Here is a 20,204-nt window from a genome sequence, read left to right as displayed (position 1 = left end):
TATGCGTTTATGTCGCAGTAAACCAAAGCGTTACTGCTAGACACTAAAAGTGGACATTTACCACATTACAGACTGTTTAAAAGAAACTGCTGTAATTAGTGTTCCATATTGCCAGGCGTTTTATTAAAACTTGTAAATAGAAGAACATCAAGAAGGAAAAATAGAGGGAAAGAGAAGAAGAGGAAGACCGAGAAAAAATAATTTCAACCAAATAAAAGAAAAGGTTCAGGTCTTGTCATACCAGAAGGTAAAGGGGTTGGCAGAGGACCAGACGAGTTGGAGATTGCTCCACCGACAAGAACACAGTTCTTAAATATAAAGAAGAAGTAAAAAAAACAAATTCAGCATTTATTTTTATCAAACTTATCCCTAACTACGTACCCACCCTGTAGTACTACCCTAGAGCACCTGCGGCCCTTCACACGCCGCCCGATGCATTGGCAATGACATTGGGAGCAGTCCTCGACGCTCGCGCCACGTGCCAAGATGCCTCGGCGACCGATACTTGTAAAATAGTTCGACTAGAGTTTGGAACACATGAAGGTAAAAGAAATAAAATCTCGTGTTGGCAAAGTTTTATGAGACGCTGGCATAGTATGAACAAGTTGTATAGTATGAACCGGAAAGTTGGTTTTCAAGACACGTACAAAACACAACACATATTATATCAAAAAATAGCGTATCAGACTATGCGTGAAAAGTATCGTGTAAAATTGTATTTTATTAATAAATATTTGAATTTCATTGAATATCTGCAATTCACTGATAGCTTAACATAATCTTTAACAGAAAAAAACCGACTTCTCTAACTACTAGCCTAACCCACTTAACGGCGCTTATACTTTATTTGTTAATATATATAGGTACATTTTATGGTAATCATAGTGGTTTTTAGGGTTCCGTAGCCAAATGGCAAAAAACGGAACCCTTATAGATTCGTCATGTCTGTCTGTCTGTCTGTCCGTCTGTCCGTCTGTCTGTCCGTCCGTATGTCACAGCCACTTTTCTCCGAAACTATAAGAACTATACTGTTGAAACTTGGTAAGTAGATGTATTCTGTGAACCGCATTAAGATTTTCACACAAAAATAGAAGAAAAATAATAAATTTTTGGGGTTCCCCATACTTCGAACTGAAACTCAAAAAATTTTTTTTCATCAAACCCATACGTGTGGGGTATCTATGGATAGGTCTTCAAAAATGATATTGAGGTTTCTAATATTATTTTTTTCTAAACTGAACAGTTTGCGCGAGAGACACTTCCAAAGTGGTAAAATGTGTGTCCCCCCCCCTGTAACTTCTAAAATAAGAGAATGATAAAACTAAAAAAAATATATGATGTACATTACCATGTAAACTTCCACCGAAAATTGGTTTGAACGAGATCTAGTAAGTAGTTTTTTTTAATACGTCATAAATCGCCTAAATACGGAACCCTTCATGGGCGAGTCCGACTCACACTTGGCCGCTTTTTTAGTTTTGGTATCATAGTGGTTTTCCGGGTCAAGGTCCGGGTCCGGATCCGAGTCCGAGTCCGAGTAGATAGATAGATAGATAGATAAATCGTTTATTTGTTTGCTGCAACAACACACATTTTACAAATAGGTAGGTAGATCCGGGTCCGAGTCCGGAGTCCAGGGCCCAGCCAGTCCCAGTCAAAATCGGAATTCAAAATCACAAAACGTGTACTATGCGTCGTTGAAGAGTTCTGTTCTGATCATCATCAGCAGTTCCACTTCATCAAATGCGACAGTTTTTAATGAAAATGCTCGATTTTCTGTTGAAAATACAAAAATCTCTATACGCATACCTTTAAGATTGGAGGAGTTCCCTCGATTCCTCGTGGATCCCATCATCAGAACTCGAGCTTGACAAAAATGTGGCTTAAAAACTTAACTTGCTTAACAAACATAACGAAGAGGACAAATCGCCTAACGTGAGCTATGCGTCGTTGAAGAGTTCTATTCTGATCATCATCAGCAATTCTACTGCATCAAATGCGACAGTTTTGATGAAAATGCTTAATTTTTTGATAAAAATACAAAAATCTCTATACGCATGCCTTTAAGATTTGAGGAGTTCCCTCGATTCCTCATGGATCCCATCATCAGAACTCGAGCTTGACAAAAATGTGGTTTAAAAACTTAACTTGCTTAACAAATATAACGAAGAGGACAAATCGTCAAACGTGTACTATGCGTCGTTGAAGAGTTCCGTTCTGATCATCATCAGCAGTTCCACTTCATCAAATGTCACTTTTTTGAATGTATATGCTTGATTTGTTGATAAAAACACAAAAATCACTATATGTATGCCTTTAAGATTGAGGAGTTCCTTCGATTCCTCATGGATCCCATCATCATTACTGGGTTTTGACAAAAACGGGACCAATCTGTATACATATACATACAATAAAAAAAAACAAAATCGGTCCAGTAATGACGGAGATATGGAGTAACAAACATAAAAAAAAACATACAACCGAATTGATAACCTCCTCCTTTTAGATTTGGAAGTCGGTTAAAAAAGAGATTATTATGATAAACGAACAAATTAAACAAACAATTCCAGATACTTTTTCATTTCTCATGCTCTGAAAGAGGGTCATTGTTGTTCTAAAAGGTGTGCAATTCTCATCATCTCTTCTCCCCTCAGGGCAACAAGGTATCCTCAGCATCAGAGACCCGGCTGATCGAGGTGGGCGCGGCGGCGGACGGCAAAAAGCACAACAAGATCAAGACCTCCCGGTACACCCTCCTCATGTTCATACCGCAGAACCTCACCGAGCAGTTTAGGAGGATCGTCAACTTTTACTTCCTCGTCGTCACTTTTATAGCCATCGTTATTGGTGAGTGGGTACCATCGCCCACACTGTTAACTGTATACGTGTACATGGACCTTATGCCTTTTGTAATAAGGTCCACTGATGTACAGTTAGGAGTGTTGCTGTTTGTATCATACGCACATAATTATTAAATCATGACTCAGGTTCTAAGAGGTGTTATTTTTCAAATACTACGTCTGAAAATAGTTTATTAGTGTCTAGTGATTTATGAATTCATAGGTCAAGTAAAGGTGAACGCTGGGTCAAACATTGTACCTCTAGTGTAAATTTAGGTTATCGAAATCGAATGAAATGTACACTAGGGGTTCAGAAGTTAAGAGCTAGTAATTAAAGTTAACTTAACTATGTACTTGTCCAATATGTAAGTACTAGTTGAATAGGCAGTAATTAACCAGTTGAACCGTCCCAGAAACTTGCCATACGAATAAAACAGTAAGTTCTAGGTCAATTAAAATTACCTTTTTATAGTCGCCAAAGTTATATAGGTCCATTGACCGTTAACGAAATAATTTTGTGCGAGTTTTTCTATACCTACAAGCTTTTGACGCTAACTGTACTTATTTTAGTAAACAGAGAGCCTACCGCGAACAACGTTCGACGTGTTGCCTCCCTGTCACACTTACGTGTGTGTGACAGACAGTGTGACAGAGAGGCAACACGTCAAACGTGGTTCGCGGTACGCCCTCAGTTATCTACTTTGTTAAACGCACCGAAAGCTAACGCTGTTTAAATACAGAGGGGCTACCGCGAAAACCGAAATTCGTAAATTGCGAGGATCTTTCTCTATTACTCCAATGAAGACGTAATTAGAGTGACAGAGAAAAATGCCTGCAATTTGCGAACTTCGATTTTCACGGTTATGGCCCAGAAATAATTATCTTGGCGACATTCGGTCTCTATCATCAGACCCGCGTGTTATTAATTCCATAACATTGAATATTAGAGTTAGACCATGCTAAGTTGGCAGCGATGTTGATAGCCCAGACCGTGCAAGTGTCAAACTTCTATAAACTTATGACGTTTAAATACCTAACACTTTTGCACTGTCTGGGCTATCAAAATTACGCTAACACTGAATTTGAGTCCTAAGCTAAATTTTGAAGGAACACTATATGCCCCGAAATCATCGGAAATTTTAACGACTATGGGCATACTTTCACACTGTCTGCAATGTTTAGGCAGAGTCAGCTTTTTCCTGCTAATGCCGCACAGCATTCGCAGTACAAGCCTTTGCACCTTCGAAATTGTTTCTAATAATTGCTTGAAAAAGTTTCGAAATGCCAGTAGATACATTCCAAATGGTTATGTTCATACTGCACACGGAGAATCGATGCGCCACCTGATTTTTTCCACGCTACGTGCTTATTATAATTGAGCGTTCCGTGTTTCACGTTCCCACGGTGCCAGCTATGCAACTTTATGGTTTTTGATCACAAGACGTGACCTGAAGGGCTAGATAAGAGTCCTGACGGCCTACCGTGAACCACATTCGACGTGTTGCCTGTCTGTCGCACTTGTACATTCGTACGTAAGTATGACAGGGAGGCAAAACGTCGAAAGAGGTTCGCGGTAGGCCCTCTGAACGGACGATCGCAGGATTTTGGCTAGGAATAGCTAGCTAGGACTGCAGGCCTGCATGGAGGCAGAGGAGACGCCCTTGCACATCCTCGCAGAGTGCCCTTGCCTAATGCGCACTCGTGATTTAATCCTGGGTAGACACATACTGAGCCCGAGGGAGTTAAAGTCTCTCGAGATCAAAAAGATCCTGCAGCTGTTTGAAGTTGCAGGTTGGGATCGAGAGTTGTAGTAGGTGGCGATCACAATAGATCAGGGATATTGTCGCAGTGATACATAGGCTAGGCTTATATAGCCCCTAACAAGAAGAAGAAGCTAGCTAGGACACTGCACATGGTCACAATGCATAAATGTAACCTTCTTACAGACAGCCCGGTGTCACCGCTGACGAGCATCGCGCCGCTCAGCTTCATGGTGATGGTGACGGCCGTGAAAAACGGTTACGAGGACTGGCTACGGCATAAAGCTGATGGCCGAGTCAACAACCAGATTGGTAAGGGATCTGTGGTCTAAAAGGACTCTAAGGCAGAGATGAGAGGAGACCAAGCATTGGTTGTAATCCAGCGAAGCGGGCAACTGAACAAATTGGTTGATTCTCGCACGTCTCCTCTCATCTCCGCCTCAGTGGAAAGTAGCCTAAGGGATTTATCGTGCACAAAGTCCAAAGAAGCGAAATATTGAATACCCCCTCTTGTTCCTCATTCTTTTGCGTCAGGTGACCGGCTGTAGCTTACGAGTATATGTTACTACCCTGCCGTTTCTTCAGCACCCGAATTTTTGGCCTAAATACATATTTTGAAGATGCTAATCTGGAAACCTCTGTAAACCGTCAACTCCCGGTTTTTTCCCGCCCCGGATTAGCAAGGTTCTACTGATATTGTTGAATTACAATGTTTGTTTATGGCATATTTATACTGTGTAACATAGGTCGGACTGCAAGCGAATTGACTTGGTATACGCTACGCCCGAAATAAAATTGTCATAAGTACCTATTTACATGTCAGACGTATCTTCGGTGAACATCATTCCATACATCAAAGCTTCATTGAGTCTGGTCCAAAGAGTAGTATAATATGTTGGGCGTCGCTATAAATGACAGGCATGTGAGACATGTCTAAAAATACTACAGTCGTCGATAAAAAAATGAATATAGGAAATGAAACTCTCAACTAACACTTATTCCAAATCTTAGATTACCCTTGACATCATTCAATGTGTCATCATTCAGAGTGATAAATCATTATCTAGTACCTAAGCTATGATTAAGAAGGTCATTGTCTGGTTTCAGATTATGCCGAAAGTAATACTTCAAAGATTAGATATCTCTCATGTACTGAATCTCACCTGTAACTGTAACAATCTTCAGACTAGTGAAAATTAACGTCACATTTTGTTAGAATTTAAACGGAATTAGGTAACTAACGTGTTCAATTCGGGTTATTTAATGAGGAAGAACATGAAAATAAAGTTTGTGCAAATTTGTCGGTACCAACGAAGCCGACAAACCAGCTGGCGTTATAAAAAGACGAGGGTGCCTAGCCAAGAAGCCAATCGTTCTCTCCGTCCTGTGTCAGGGACGTTAAAAAACGGATTTGTAAAACTTACGATGTTTATCATGGAATCTAGGCTTTATTAATCAAACCTCTTTCAGTTGAAATACTCCAGCGCGGCGTGATCAAAGAGGTCCGTAACTCCTCCATTGCACCAGGCACGTTAGTACGAGTAAAGCGAGGCAAGGAGGTCCCAGCAGACTTGGTGCTGCTGTGCGCAGAGGGAGAGAAGGGTAAATGCTTCGTCACAACGGCGAATTTGGATGGGGAGACCAATCTGAAGACGTTGAGGGTACCGCCTCCGCTAGTGGGGTATACTCCTGGTGAGTTTTGGCTGTCACCTTACATTTGTGTTTTATCTGTAACTGTTGCATGGGTATGTGTGCAACGAAGTCCCAGCAGACTTGGTGCAGTAGCACAGTAGTGCGCTGAGGGGGAGAGGGGAAAATATTTCATCACAACGGCGAATTTGGATGGGGAGGGAGACCAACAGTGAACGGAAAATTTCCGTTGACTGGAGACCAATCTGAAGGCTACAAAAGCTATTAAGCATAGCTTAGTCTTTTTAATGTAAATTCGTCGAAAAAGGAGTGATCGATTGAAGGGTGGTAAAACTTCAAAACGGATAGGGTTTAATGGTTTTTGTAGTTTCTACCAGGAATAACCTATAAACAAAAAATGCTTCTAAAACCAATGTCTCGCCATGGATAACTTCATTGTCTTTCTATACAGACGTCCTGCCCCAAGGCATGAGGATCGAGGTCCCCAACCCGGTGGCAGACCTGTACACGTTCTACGGCCGCCTGGAGATCCCCAGCATGGAGAGTCTGCCCCTCACCACGGACAACCTGATGCTGCGGGGCTCCAGGGTCAAGAATACTGAGTGGGCTATCGGGTGTGCGGTGTATACAGGTCAGAGTTTTATGCCACTATTTCTTAAACTGTTTAGACGACAACAGTTGACGGACGGACCGTTGTCGTCTAAACAGTTTAAAATATCTCACGAAAGTTTAATCTCGATTATTGCAATTATTTTAAGGCGACGTGAGTTCGGGTCCTTTTCCGAACGCAGCTCGCTGAGCGGATGGCCGTGTGTGCTCGGCTCGGGATCACAAAAAAATATTGTTTATTTTTAACCGACGAAAAAAACGGAGGAGGTTCTCAAGTCGACGCGTATATATATATTTTTTTTTAATGTATGATCACGCATAACTTTTTACAGAGTAGTTCGATTTTGATAATTAGGTATTGTAATTTTTAGTAAGGTTTAAAAAGTGACTGTGACATACGGACGGACAGACAGACAGACAGACAGACAGACAGACATGACGAATCCATAAGGGGCATAAGGGTTCAGTTTTTTGCCATTTGGCTGCGGAACCCTAATAACAAAAAAGGAATCGATTAGTTCGATCCAAAATAAAATTACCTACGCATTTTTACACGCTATTTTTGATCTGTAATCTCATGATTTTTGCTATCGAGCTAAATCGAATAAATATATATCATACATCTTATCTCGTAAAAACAATAGAAGTGTAACGTTTTACTATGTAATGTATCTACTTGTGGAGATAAGACAAAAATCCAAGAATTTTTACATTAGGCACTATTGCCAAATGTATCTACACATGGGTTGAGTTCAACGCTAACATAAATAGTAAAGCCAGAAGCGAAAAAGATTTTCTAGATATATTATAAAGCTACATAGGTAGGTACCGTAAAATGGGGTGAGTAGGGTCAAAACTGAAATTCAAACCAGGGATGTTGCGAATATCCGCAACCGCGGAACTTCCGCATTATTTTGAACATCCGCATCTGCATCCGCATCCGCATAAAATCGATGCGGATTTAATGCGGATGCGGATGTGGAACAGTTTGGTACAGGAACGTCTTAGCATCGGCTTAAGAGCTGCTAGGTAATTTAGTCATTAGCCAAAAAACCTACCTACTAGAAATGAGCAGTCAAGCGTGAGTGGGACTTAATGTACGGAGCCCTTTATTGGAACGCGAGCCCGACTCGCACTTGGCCGGTTTTTTGAAATAAAAATTACTAAAATGTAATATTTGACGTTTTTTATGTACCTATCTTGACATCTGCATCCGCATCCGCATCCGCATCCGCGGATGTGAGCCTTTAAAAATCCGCATCCGCATCCGCGGATGTCAATATAATCGGCTTCCGCAACATCCCTGATTCAAACCTCGATAACATTTTATTTTTACATATGAAAACTGAATGGTGTATATAATAAGTGTTCCGGACGTTTGTATTTTAGTTTTTATTTTATTTTGGGTTGTTCCATTTCATAACTTTGACGATAAAGAGGAAAACCCACCTCACCCCGTAGTGCCTCCTATTTGGGGTGAGAGGGGTTTTCATACAAAGGTGATTTTGGACGATTGTTGGATCGATTTTTTTTTATTATGCGTATTACTATACTATTTTAAATTGGAATACACTATTTTTGTAGCAGTAGCCTTAAAATCCCTTCTCACCCCCCTCTCAAACCTTCTCTCCCCATTCATTCTCAACCCACCTCTCCCCGCGAAACCTACTCACCCCGTTTTACGGTAGCTACTAGTATTACGACATTTTATATTTAGCAGAATCATCTTCTAACGGTTTTTGAGAAACTTCTAGGTATAATGTAAAAATTTGTAAAATAATATGAAAGAAAAACGATGCTCTGATGGATTTAAATTCGTCCATTGCGTGTTACCTTACCTGATAATTATCTCAGGTGGTAGACTAAAATTTATGCACATACATTTAGTTTCTCCACAATCTCCAAAGATCTCATCCATTTCAGGCGAAGAAACCAAACTGGCGCTCAACTCAAAATACGCCGGCAACAAATTCTCGTCCTGCGAGCTCGCAGTCAACGGCTTCCTCTGCGTGTTCATCGTGATCCTCGTTCTCGAGGTCTTCATCAGCTTCGGCCTGAAGGTCTACAACGACATCCACTATCAGAACAGGGATCTGTACCTGGGCCCTAGCCTGTACGGCGGGACGGCGGCTGTCTCGGTCGCAGGTGTGCTGCAGGATATATTTTCGTTCTTGCTGCTCTACTATTATATCATTCCGATGGCGCTCTACGTTACTATTGAGCTGTATAAGTTTACTGGTGAGTGGATTTTGAGGTTTTTTGCTTGGGATTGTCTCGCGTACTGATTTGTGTGTTTGTCTGTTATTAGCTATAGGGATCTACGTACAAACACTACAAACGTGGCCGTCAGATCTGTCTCGCAGATATTTTTGGCGAAAAATCTGTCAATGTATTTGCAGACAGATCTCCGGCAGACTAAAGTCTGATAGGGATAGCCGCATATTATACTACTCTTTGGTTAGGCGGTCGATGTTTACAGATGGTACCAGGATAGGTTGTACCTGTCAGTCCTACGAATAGTGTCAAATTCTTGTTTCTTGGGAATTGTATGGCTTGGATGTTAATGCCCTTTATGCGAAATCTCATAGAAAAACTAAAAACAGGTAAAACTTATGCTGGCGCCATCTACAAACCTCTGACAAATTGCCAACCCCATTGGATTTGAGGTTTTATGAAACTGTCTTTTGTCTTGAACAAGTACGTACCACTTATTTATCATTGCCAAAAGAGGCATAATTTTAACGTCAAAACAAAAGTTAATTATAATTAATCTTTCTTAGTATTATCAGATAATATTAACGTTTATCTTTAATAACAAAAACGTGCGATTTATGATAACAACATATCGTTACCACTTCCTTGTATTGCAAAAATGTCGACGTCTGTAAAATTTTAAGACGCGTGTCTTAGAATGTAGTTAAATATAATGTAGGTAATATACTTGTAACCAAGGGCAGCCTTAGTCATTCACGTGGGCCTTGTTCAACAATCAGAGGGGCTACTGCGAAAACCGAAATTCGCAAATTGCGGGGATCTTTCTCTTTTACTCTAATTAAGGCGTAATTAGAGTGACAGAGACAAATGCTCACAATTTGCGAACTTCGATTTTCGCGGTTATAGCCCTGTCACCGTGACTAGCATCGAACAATTCGCCGAATCTGCTTGAAAACTGCGAATGCTTGATGTTCTGCTCGAGTGAACGCTTCAGTCTATTAGCACCTGTAGACTATAAAACAAACCATTCAAAAAAATAATTGCAGACCTTTTGCAGGCGCGCTATTCATCGGTTGGGACGAAGAGCTCCGTTGCGAGGAGACCGGCAAGCCAGCCATCGCCAACACCTCGGACCTGAACGAAGAACTGGGGCAGGTCGAGATCCTCTTCTCCGACAAGACTGGCACACTCACCAAGAACATCATGGTGTTCAAGGCTTGCTCCATCAAAGGGATGATATATGAGGAGAGGGATAAGCTGCTTTACGATACTGGGAGGTTTGAAGAACCCGTGGATACTAGGCAGGTCAGATACACTTGATATTTTGTCTTATATTGTAATAAAGGTATAATCAGCCGTAAAAGTGCATGGCGACTTTATTAATGAATTCATTCATAATTTTTTCATGCAATTTCGCAGCTCACTGTACCATTACTAAACAGCCAAAGAACATCATGGTTTTAAAGGTTTGCTTTCAAACTGGGTTAAAGTATGAGGAAAGAAACAATCTGAGATATGAACAAGAACATCGTTACCTAATTTTTAGGGTTCCGTACCCAAAGGGTAAAAACGGGACCCTATTACTAAGACTCCGCTGTCCGTCCGTCCGTCCGTCCGTCCGTCCGTCCGTCCGTCACCAGGCTGTATCTCACGAACCGTGATAGCTAGACAGTTGAAATTTTCACAGATGATGTATTTCTGTTGCCGCTATAACAATAAATACTAAAAACAGAATAAAATAAAGATTTAAGTGGGGCTCCCATACAACAAACGTGATTTTTGACCGAAGTTAAGCAACGTCGGGCGGGGTCAGTACTTGGATGGGTGACCGTTTTTTTGCTTGTTTTGCTCTATTTTTTGTTGATGGCGCGGAACTCTCCGTGCGCGAGTCCGACTCGCACTTGGCCGGTTTTTTTACGTTACTAAATAAATATTTCATATTATAAAATCTTACCATATAATTTTTTGCATTAAAACTTCGATATTTTAAATATATAAAATTAGATATATTTTTTAAGTAGGTACCTACTTTGACTTTGAAGATGTATCAGTTCATCAATTTATTTGGCACCGATTAGCTTTACAGTCAGTAGAAATAGAACGTAAACGTGTAGGTACCTGTAAGTGGACGTACCTGTACTTAGCAAAATGCCCCGTATCAAGGTTTTGAGATAAGCTATCAGCTCATGTAACTGTAATCATACTGTTGACCGATGACAACTCTTGCCATTTCCGCATCTATTTAATAGCCTGATTAGGCTGCAAAATACCTATTATCCCTATAAAACTCTGTCTGTCTGTACCTAGCAAGGTAGGTTCACGTCACAACCTCATCACGCTGAATCAATTTAGATGATGACATGATGATGTATATAACTGGCGGCCTAGCCAAGGTGACAGTCGCTAGCGCTTCGCCATCGAATCGCTTTTTGTCTCTCTATCACTTTTCCATATTAGTGCGACAGTGACAGTTGCGTTTCGTTCGCTACGGAGCGTTAGCGTTTGGCATGTTGTCTACGGGGCCTGCATGGATAGCGCAAAAAGTTTTTAAAACATCGAAATCGTTTATGATTTTTCAAGATAATTTTTTCACGGTTTTTTGTGCAGAAGTACCTAATTTTTTCTATAAAGTCGTCTCAATATGCAAAACATACGGTCGACTTTAAGCAAAAATTTGGCATTATTAAACTGAGTCTAGCTTTTCTAATTTAGGCTAATAAGACTTGGATGTTGACGGAGTTGAGAGGGTTTTACCTACTTTTTTTACCCGTCGACATATTCATTCAGAATGATCAATCCCCTTCATAACTTTACCACTGACTTTTTATTTCAGGCAGACATCAGATTCTTCTTCAAAATCCTCGCTCTTTGCCACTCAGTCCAGATATCCAATGAAGACATGAAACGACTCAGCGCTCGCCTGTCCATGACCGGAGATCTTCAACTTATGAACATGTTTAGGAGAAAGAAACCTAAAAAAGCTGTGCCTAATGGAAATGGCGTAGTTGATACGTCTACATGGAATGCTATGATGAGTGTTAACAACGTTGGGCACATCGATTATCAAGCCAGCAGCCCTGATGAGAAGGCTCTAGTCGAAGCAGCCGATAGACTAGGCGTCACGTTTCTGGGCGAAGACGGAAACAATCTAATAGTTAAAATGGGAGATGAGACTGAAATGTACGAGAGGTTGCAGATTATCGAATTTACATCGGAGAGGAAAAGGATGTCTGTAGTTTTAAGGGATAAAGATGGCAAGGTGAGTCTGTTATTTTGTATACAGTCAGCATCAAATAGATTACCATAGAAATAAGGATGTATTTGTTTGATACTGACTGTATAATTCGCGTGAGCCTTGATGCCCGCTTGTATGAGAGTGTGGGGTGCGGTTTCATCAAAACTCGCATGTAGAAAGTATTCGTCTTCATACCAGTGTAAATGGGCCGAATGAAAATGCTTTATAAATTATATTCAGTGAGTAAAAAATTATCGTACATAGTTTTAGTGCCAAAACAAGCTAACTCCTACTAGAACATTTCTTCTCAAATACCTCACCAAATGTCTGAATTAAGTGTTAGGACCAGGAATGGCCATTGCTCATGCTTGGATGACCCAGATGTGATACTTTCAATCTCCTTTCTGTTACGGTCAACTTAGATACTGGCTTGTAAATGTCAGACGGACAAAGTAGGTAACGGCTTCATAACACACTAGAGTATGTTATCCTAATTATCCGCTTTTTTTTCAGATCTGGCTGTTTTGCAAAGGTGCAGAAAGCTCGGTGTTCCCGCTGTGCGTCAACCAGATCATGGTAGACGACACTAATGTAGACATCAACTCGTTCGCTAACAAAGGTCTGCGGACCCTCGCCATCGCGTACCGGGAGATACCTGATGAGGAGTACGAAAAGGTTTTCGAATGTGAGTAGGTGTGACTGTGGGTCCGTTTCTTAAAAGCCAGTCTTTTAATTTTCCAACTCTTAATGTTTCCACGCATCACCTGTATCTACAGGATGTCATAAAAATAGTGGGGATCCGTTTAAAGGCATATTCGGTATCTGTTCTGTTTAGGAAAATAAGAAGATTTTTTTTTACTTTCCTTTAATTCACAGTAATAAAGAAACAAGACGTCAAGAGCGCGGAAGCTCTACAGCAAGTAACACACCAGTTCAGGATGCTAGAGCGAGACTTGACGTTAGTAGGTGCGACGGCAGTAGAAGACTGCCTGCAGGACGACGTGGCAGATACGTTAGCATCACTACGTCGCGCGGGACTCAGGATATGGGTCCTAACAGGGGATAAGGTAAGTCAAAAAATGGCCCCACGTTGGGTGCCAATGTTATTGATGAATAGATTTAGTTACTTTTCACTGATATGGAAGTAAAAGACTGCCTTCAAGATGATTTGGCAGATATATTAGCATCAGTACGTCACGCGGGATATGGGCCCAAACACGGATAAGGTGAGACAAAAAATGGCCCCACGTTGAGCGCCAAAATTATTACTGAATAGATTCTGTTACTCTCGACCGAGATGGCTGTAGGAGACTGCCTTCAAGATAACGTAGCAAGCAAGTTAGTTTCACTACGTCATGCAGGACCCAGGATATGGGTCGGGTCTTAAGTCTTAACTGGGAATAAGGTAAGACAAAAAAATGGCCCCACGTTGGGTGCCAATTTTATTAGTGAATAGGTTTTGTTACTCTACATTGAGGTGGCAGTAGAAGACGGTAATTGCGTACCATCAGGCGAATTGTCTGCTCGTATGCCTTGCAGTTACTATATATGCCCTTTCATTAAGCCGGAAGTAAAACGAGAAGAACTTTTCTAATAGAAATTCTCAGAAACTGTAGCTACTGAATAAAAAAACATAAGTATCCTAAAGTATATAACAGAGTTTTTTTTTGTGAATTGTAGTGTAACGTCATGTAACGTCGTGTAACCGATTTTTCGTCTTATCCAGGTAGAAACTGCAATAAGCGTAGCTCAGTCCTGCGCACACATCTCAGAAAACAGTAGACAAATGTACATAATAGGCGTAGACAACGTCGAAGCAATCAAGTCACATTTAGAAGAATGCAAGCGAATATTAGCGGAGCCGAGCTACAAAGACATGGCTCTTGTAGTCGACGGGAAGAGTATGAGTTGTATTTTGGATAAGCCCGCGGCTCCCGAGTTTGCTGAGATATCTTTGCAGTGCAATGCTGTGTTGTGCTGCAGACTATCTCCTTTACAGAAAGCTAAAGTAAGTATCAAATGCTATTCGCTTGGTACAGAAGGTAGAACAATTTTAACTTTTGGATTAAGATTAAAATTGGCAAGCGAATCCTCTCACCATCTAAGTGAGTATTTAGGAAACTGACTTGTGTTCTAGTATTATTTAAAAGAGATAAACAAGATACTCGTAAACGTAATCGTCACACACATGCTGATACTAATGTTATGAATGTGTACCTATTTTTTACAGATAGTAAAACTAATAAAGCACAGTCCTTCGAGGCCCATCACCGCGGCCATTGGTGATGGAGCTAACGACATATCCATGATTCACGAGGCCCACGTGGGTTTCGGGATTTTTGGGAGGGAAGGCTACCAAGCCGCTAGGTAAGATTTCGTGTTATAGTGTGTCAAAGGTCTGTTTGATTTCAAACATAGACAGAGAGAATCATACTATCTTTGCTTACACTAGTACTAGCACCCAAAAGAAAAGGATGAGTATAGTTTTTTTGTTCCTATTTACTGTCAAGATTTGGTTGACCCAGTATATCTCCCGCGTTGTCACCGGTAATGGCAGACGATTTGCGGTAGGTACAGTCAAGTGTAAAAATATGGGTGCACACATCATACTCAAAAATATGTCCCATAGCTCTTATGTCAGCGAATTAAGAACTATGGGACATCTTTTTGAGAAGTTGTATGCACCCATATTTTTACACGACTGTATAGTACATTGCGGCATTTGATCGATCGATTGAATTCGTTGCTCTTTCTTAGGCAGAAATTATCTAAAATGACATTTTTGTGGCCTGTAGAAGCCTTAACCCTAATTCTAATCTGGGTTATCAGATCTAATTAAATTTTAAAAGGTATCTTGATATTTTTTGTGTGTTTTACCTGTCTGTCAGCAGGCTGTATTTCAAAAACCGTAATAGGTAGAAAGTTGATATCAGAGTCGGTTTCTTTCTTGTCGATATAACAAACAAATATAATAAACTATTTATAACTATGGGCAGCCACGATACTAGAAACGTAAATTCGATCTTGCCGTCGCGTTGTATTTGTTGTGTGTGATTGACTAATTGTGCTGTGTTTCTTCTGTGTAAGTGTTGTGACTAATTTAAATTTTATTTTTTCAGATCTGCAGACTTTGCTTTTACAAAGTTCTCCATGGTGAAGAAGTTCCTATTAGTAATGGGTCACTGGTATTACCAAAGATTAGCTACTTTAATACAATATTTTTTCTATAAGAATATAGTACTCGGAAATTTAATGGTAAGTCAAACTATATACACAATCTAGCTACCTTCCAATGCCGACAAATTTATACTTCATAAGTATATTTTTAGTAAGTAATGTCTTTGTTATTGTTTCAATACTAACTAAGATCGTTTGGAAACAGGCCGGCATATGTTCGCCGTAGCCCACTTTTGGGAATCACATGAGCATTCTGATTCTTTAAATTTAAACGTATAAAAGGATACACACCGTTTTCAACAACGCAGGTCTCTCACCATTAAGTCGCCATAGTGTCTCCCGCATTTTCCTATTCAAAAAAAGTACCTACTTACCTACATATTTTTTTCATGATGTTATTATTGTTTCAGTTGTTTTTCCAAATAAACAGCGCGTGGTCGACTCAGTCAATATTTGACTCGCTGTATCTGACGTTTTTCAATTTATTTTTCACGGCGCTGCCGTGTCTGGTTCTCTCCGTTACTGAGCAGAGGTGGCCCAAAGAATTACTCCTAAGGTACGTACGTACTAAAACAGTGATGAATGAGTGAAGATAACATTGGGCATGTAGGTATGTAATGATAAAATCATTACATACCTCCATGCCCAATGTTATTTTTCATATTGTGGATAAGGGTTAAATACCTTAAACTTTATAGCCCTTAAATTTTAGGTAGGTACGTCTACAGGAAAGTAGTGAACACAGTTTTGTGTTTGACCCAGTCATACTACAGGTTCTAATTATTATTGCAGAGATCCGACGTTATACCGAGACATAAGCAGGAACAAGCTCATGTCGTGGTCGCGCTTCTCGGCTTGGCTGCTGATAGGAGTGTACCATTCCGTGATTATTTATACGTTCGGCGCGCTGGCGATAAAACACTCCGTGATCAACGCCGACATGAAGGCTATGGACGTTTGGTGAGTATTGATCATGTGATACGTTTCGTCTGGCTGTTGATAGGAGTGTACCATCCCGTGATCATTTATACGTTAGGCGCGCTGGCGGTAAAACACTCTGTGATCAACGCTGACATGAACGCTATGGACGCTTGGTAAGTGGCTCTTGTGTATTAACACACTTTCAGCTGGTAGTAGGAGTGTACCATTTCGTGATCATTTATATATTCGGCGCGTTGGCGATAAAACTTAACAGATAACTTAGAAAAGCACATTTTGGTTGGCATGGTGGATGGGGAAGACGCTGGGTAGATATTTTAAAGAAGTTATCCCAGGGATCTACACAGGCGCCTCTTATTAGGACGGCGGAAAATCGTGCAGAATGGAGAACCTTGATGCTCAAAACCATTGCCTCATGTGATCGCGAACCTCAGTAATGAGGAAAGGAAGAAGAAGAAGATAATACATAACCTAACCTAACTTACACAACTTTGGGAACAAATCAAATTATTTAATTAAATATTACATATTGCTTGCCCTTAGAGTTGGTCAAAGACGCCTAGTCTTACCTAATACATAGTAAGATGGCATATAGTCGAGAAATTGGGACGGGTTCCATCGTGGTGGGATGGCCAAGGGGTTCAAAGCGTTAGCCCGGATTGCTAAAGACGCCGGTTCGAATCCGGCCTTTACCACTTTAATATATGACATCTATTTAAATTTATAATCTACTAACCTAACTTTTTTTGTCGGCAGGGTTTTCGGAGCCGTCCTGTTCCACCTCCTGGTCCTCATCACGAACCTGAAGCTGTGGCTGCAGGCTCGCTACCACACGTTCTACTTCGTGCTTAGCATCTTGTTCTCAGTGTTTTTCTACATCGGCTTCAACCTCGGCTACTCTCTTATAAACTTGTAAGTATTTATACCTACTGGTGTATTATAGTAACGGCACCAGTCATGGGACATTTAAGAGGAAATTTTGAGTATTTGTGATATTTCCCTGATACATGTAAAAGTTCTACCGCTTAGCTTGTTAAAAGATGAATATCCTATCCTTCTTTCATGTTTCAGGCGTGTTGTATCAAAGATACTGCAGTTAGTTTCCACATAATTAATAAATTAAAAGTATGGTTTTTTTCTCCAGTCATGGACACCAAAGCTCCAGTAATGGAACCCCGGTAATGGACGTGGATCCAGTAATGGGCCCCCTATAATGGGCATACCCTATCAGTATAAGATATTGGAATAGGGAATAAGTTTTTGGCAAAAAACTAGTTATTAGTCATTTTTGTCACCCGATTGCATTGTCATCCGATTTGCATACGTATCCAAAATTTCAACTCAATCGGAAATCCGAAAGTGGCTCAAATGCCATTTCCAAGATTTGAACCACACTAACTAATACAGGATGGATTTTCTTTTTGGGTCAGTGAGGGCAGCTACCAGATCCCGTGCTGCTACGAGAAAACGGTCTTAGAAGACCTTCCCTCGATTTCAAATTAATGAAGATTGGCTTTTACAGATTTTGGAAAAAACATACAGGGTGCGAGGAAAAGGTAATTTTTGACAAACTTTTTTTTTGATGCCAATCGATCCCATTTCTATTGAGGATCAAAAGCTTGTATGGAACAAAAAAAAATTCCGGCTAGAAAAGCCACAAATCGAGGAAAACATTTCCCATACAATTTGTATGAAAATGAAAACTTATATTTTTCACATGCTATTTTTGTATGCCAATCGATTCCATTCCTATCCAGTATCAATAGTTTTTTTGGGGTCAATGGAAAAAGTTTTTATTAATTTGTGGCTTTTTAGTACATTATCGTAAGTTGACCCCAAAGAAACTATTGATACTAGATAAGAATGGAATCAATTGTCATAGAAAAATAGCATGTGAAAAATAAAAGTTTTGATTTTCATACAAATTGTATGGGAAAAGTTTTCCTCGATTTGTGGCTTTTCTAGCCGGAATTTTTTTTAGCTCCATACAAGCAAAAGATCAAAAGATCCTCAATAGGAATGGGATCGATTGGCATCAAAAAAATGATTGTCAAAAATTACCTTTTTCTCGCACCCTGTATGTTTTTTCCAAAATCTGTAAAAGCCAATCTTCATTAATTTGAAATCGAGGGAAGGTTTTCTAAGACCGTTTTCTCGTCGCAGCACGGGATCTGGTAGCTACCCTCACTGACCCAAAAAGAAAATCCACCCTGTATACAAACTAACAGGGCAAGTTAAATAAAATTTTGTAAAAACGATATTAATTTATCCGAAGTCCGAGAAGACCTCCTGACATAGTTCGTACGAGTAACTACATTATACTTCTGTATTGTTTAAACATGAAATTACGCCATGGCAAGCATCATTATGTAAATTATCCCATCATAGGAGGTATGCAGTTTTACAGCTCCTATAATGGGATTGGGCAAAATACTACTATTTTTTATACATCTCTAGAGTCACAACATAATGTGTTGTATACCTTATCTCATGGTAAATGCAATTAACAAAACACATTCTAGTTTACACCAAGTAATGATTAATTACAATTTAATATATGAACTCACCTCTCTTAGCGAAGTTGTTAAGAATTCTTACTGGTTATTTTTTCCAGTGACACGACAACTTTTAGGTTGGCGCCAATTTCTTAAAAATTAACCGAAATTAATAAAAAGTCAAACATAAACAGCTCTATGACTCTTATTTATGGTAAAATATTGCCAGTGTTTATAAACTACTTTTACATACTTATTTTAGAGGATTTGTGGTTTTATGTCCCATTACCGGTTCCACGTCCATTATAGGGTCCATTACTTATCCTCTATTAGTTTTTTTATATTAATTAAATGATTATAAACAGATTTATCCATCACCTAAACTACTGGGCTATATCTTGACACCCGTCAAACTCCTTGTATTCAGTCGAAATACACTCAAGGTGCCGTAGGACTCCTAAAACAACGCAACCTAATTAATTGTGTTTGGGGTTGTTAGAATTGTCCTGATGCGTAGGTAGGTTTTTGCCTGTTGAATGAGAAGTACCTACAGTCAGCAATTTTAAAACAGATTTTAAAACCAGAAACTTATTTTACTTGTTTCAGACAAATAGACGGCGCAATCCTCGGCACGTACACCCGGCTGTGCTCGTCCCTGTCCTTCTGGCTGCTAAACGTGCTAGTTGTAGTCACAACACTAGTACCCGACTATTGTTATCGATACTTCTCAGACAGTAAGAGCAAGCGGTTCGTTGATACCGGTGGCACTGTCTTTACCACTAGAATGTGAAATAGTGTCTCTTGAGGCTTCTACAGACGTTATTACAAATGCCTTACGATTTTAGGCAAATTGCTGGCTAAGTAAGGGCAACGAATTCAATACATCGACCAAACGCCGCAATGTATTGCAAATGCGATAATCGGTGAGGCCAGGGGGTTTGGAGAGGCCATTAAGTGGGTTTATTGTTGGACTTACTAAATATACTAGAGTTGGACCAAGAAAAGTCTGCAGCGATTTTGATAGCCCACGTAGTGCAAGTGTTATTTACACGTCATAAATTCATAGAAGATTGACGTTTAAAATGACACTTGCACTGCGTGGGCTATCAAAATCGCTGCAGACTTTTCTCGGTCTGACTCTAGTCTTAGACATTATACACTAGCACCGGACTACTGTTATCGATACTTCGCTAGCAACTGGATGACACTGGTGCCAATGTTTTTACCACTATATAGTGAGCTAGAGTATTTTGTGAAGGTTTAAAATAGTCATTTGTTTTACAAG

The 20,204-nt window shown here is 40.1% G+C and overlaps 1 protein-coding gene across 1 annotated transcript; it reads left to right on the top strand.

Annotated features, from left to right (window-relative positions):
• Positions 1–411: 411 nt before the first annotated feature.
• On the top strand, positions 412–19,729 carry LOC134652058 (phospholipid-transporting ATPase IF). Its single transcript, XM_063507206.1, has 17 exons — positions 412–543; positions 2,655–2,847; positions 4,787–4,912; positions 6,071–6,292; positions 6,702–6,881; positions 8,783–9,097; positions 10,131–10,378; positions 11,907–12,332; positions 12,822–12,993; positions 13,185–13,375; positions 14,035–14,316; positions 14,539–14,675; positions 15,428–15,563; positions 15,896–16,041; positions 16,278–16,445; positions 17,181–17,336; positions 19,526–19,729. Exons 1-17 carry the CDS (start codon positions 538–540, stop codon positions 19,707–19,709), a joined length of 3,288 nt encoding a protein of 1,095 aa, XP_063363276.1. The 5' UTR covers positions 412–537; the 3' UTR covers positions 19,710–19,729.
• The last annotated feature ends 475 nt before the right edge of the window (positions 19,730–20,204 follow it).

Source organism: Cydia amplana, chromosome 1 (assembly GCF_948474715.1).
Source record: "Cydia amplana chromosome 1, ilCydAmpl1.1, whole genome shotgun sequence".
Lineage (NCBI taxonomy): Eukaryota > Metazoa > Arthropoda > Insecta > Lepidoptera > Tortricidae > Cydia > Cydia amplana.
The sequence above is the reverse complement of the archived record's forward strand: the minus strand, read 5'-3'. Positions and strand labels throughout refer to the sequence as shown.

Coding starts and splice junctions, on each gene's coding strand:
- LOC134652058 (XM_063507206.1), top strand. Junction 12,994..13,184: donor GTACGAAAAGGTTTTCGAAT/GTGAGTAGGTGT, acceptor TTTAATTCACAG/TAATAAAGAAACAAGACGTC. Junction 17,337..19,525: donor GGCTACTCTCTTATAAACTT/GTAAGTATTTAT, acceptor TACTTGTTTCAG/ACAAATAGACGGCGCAATCC.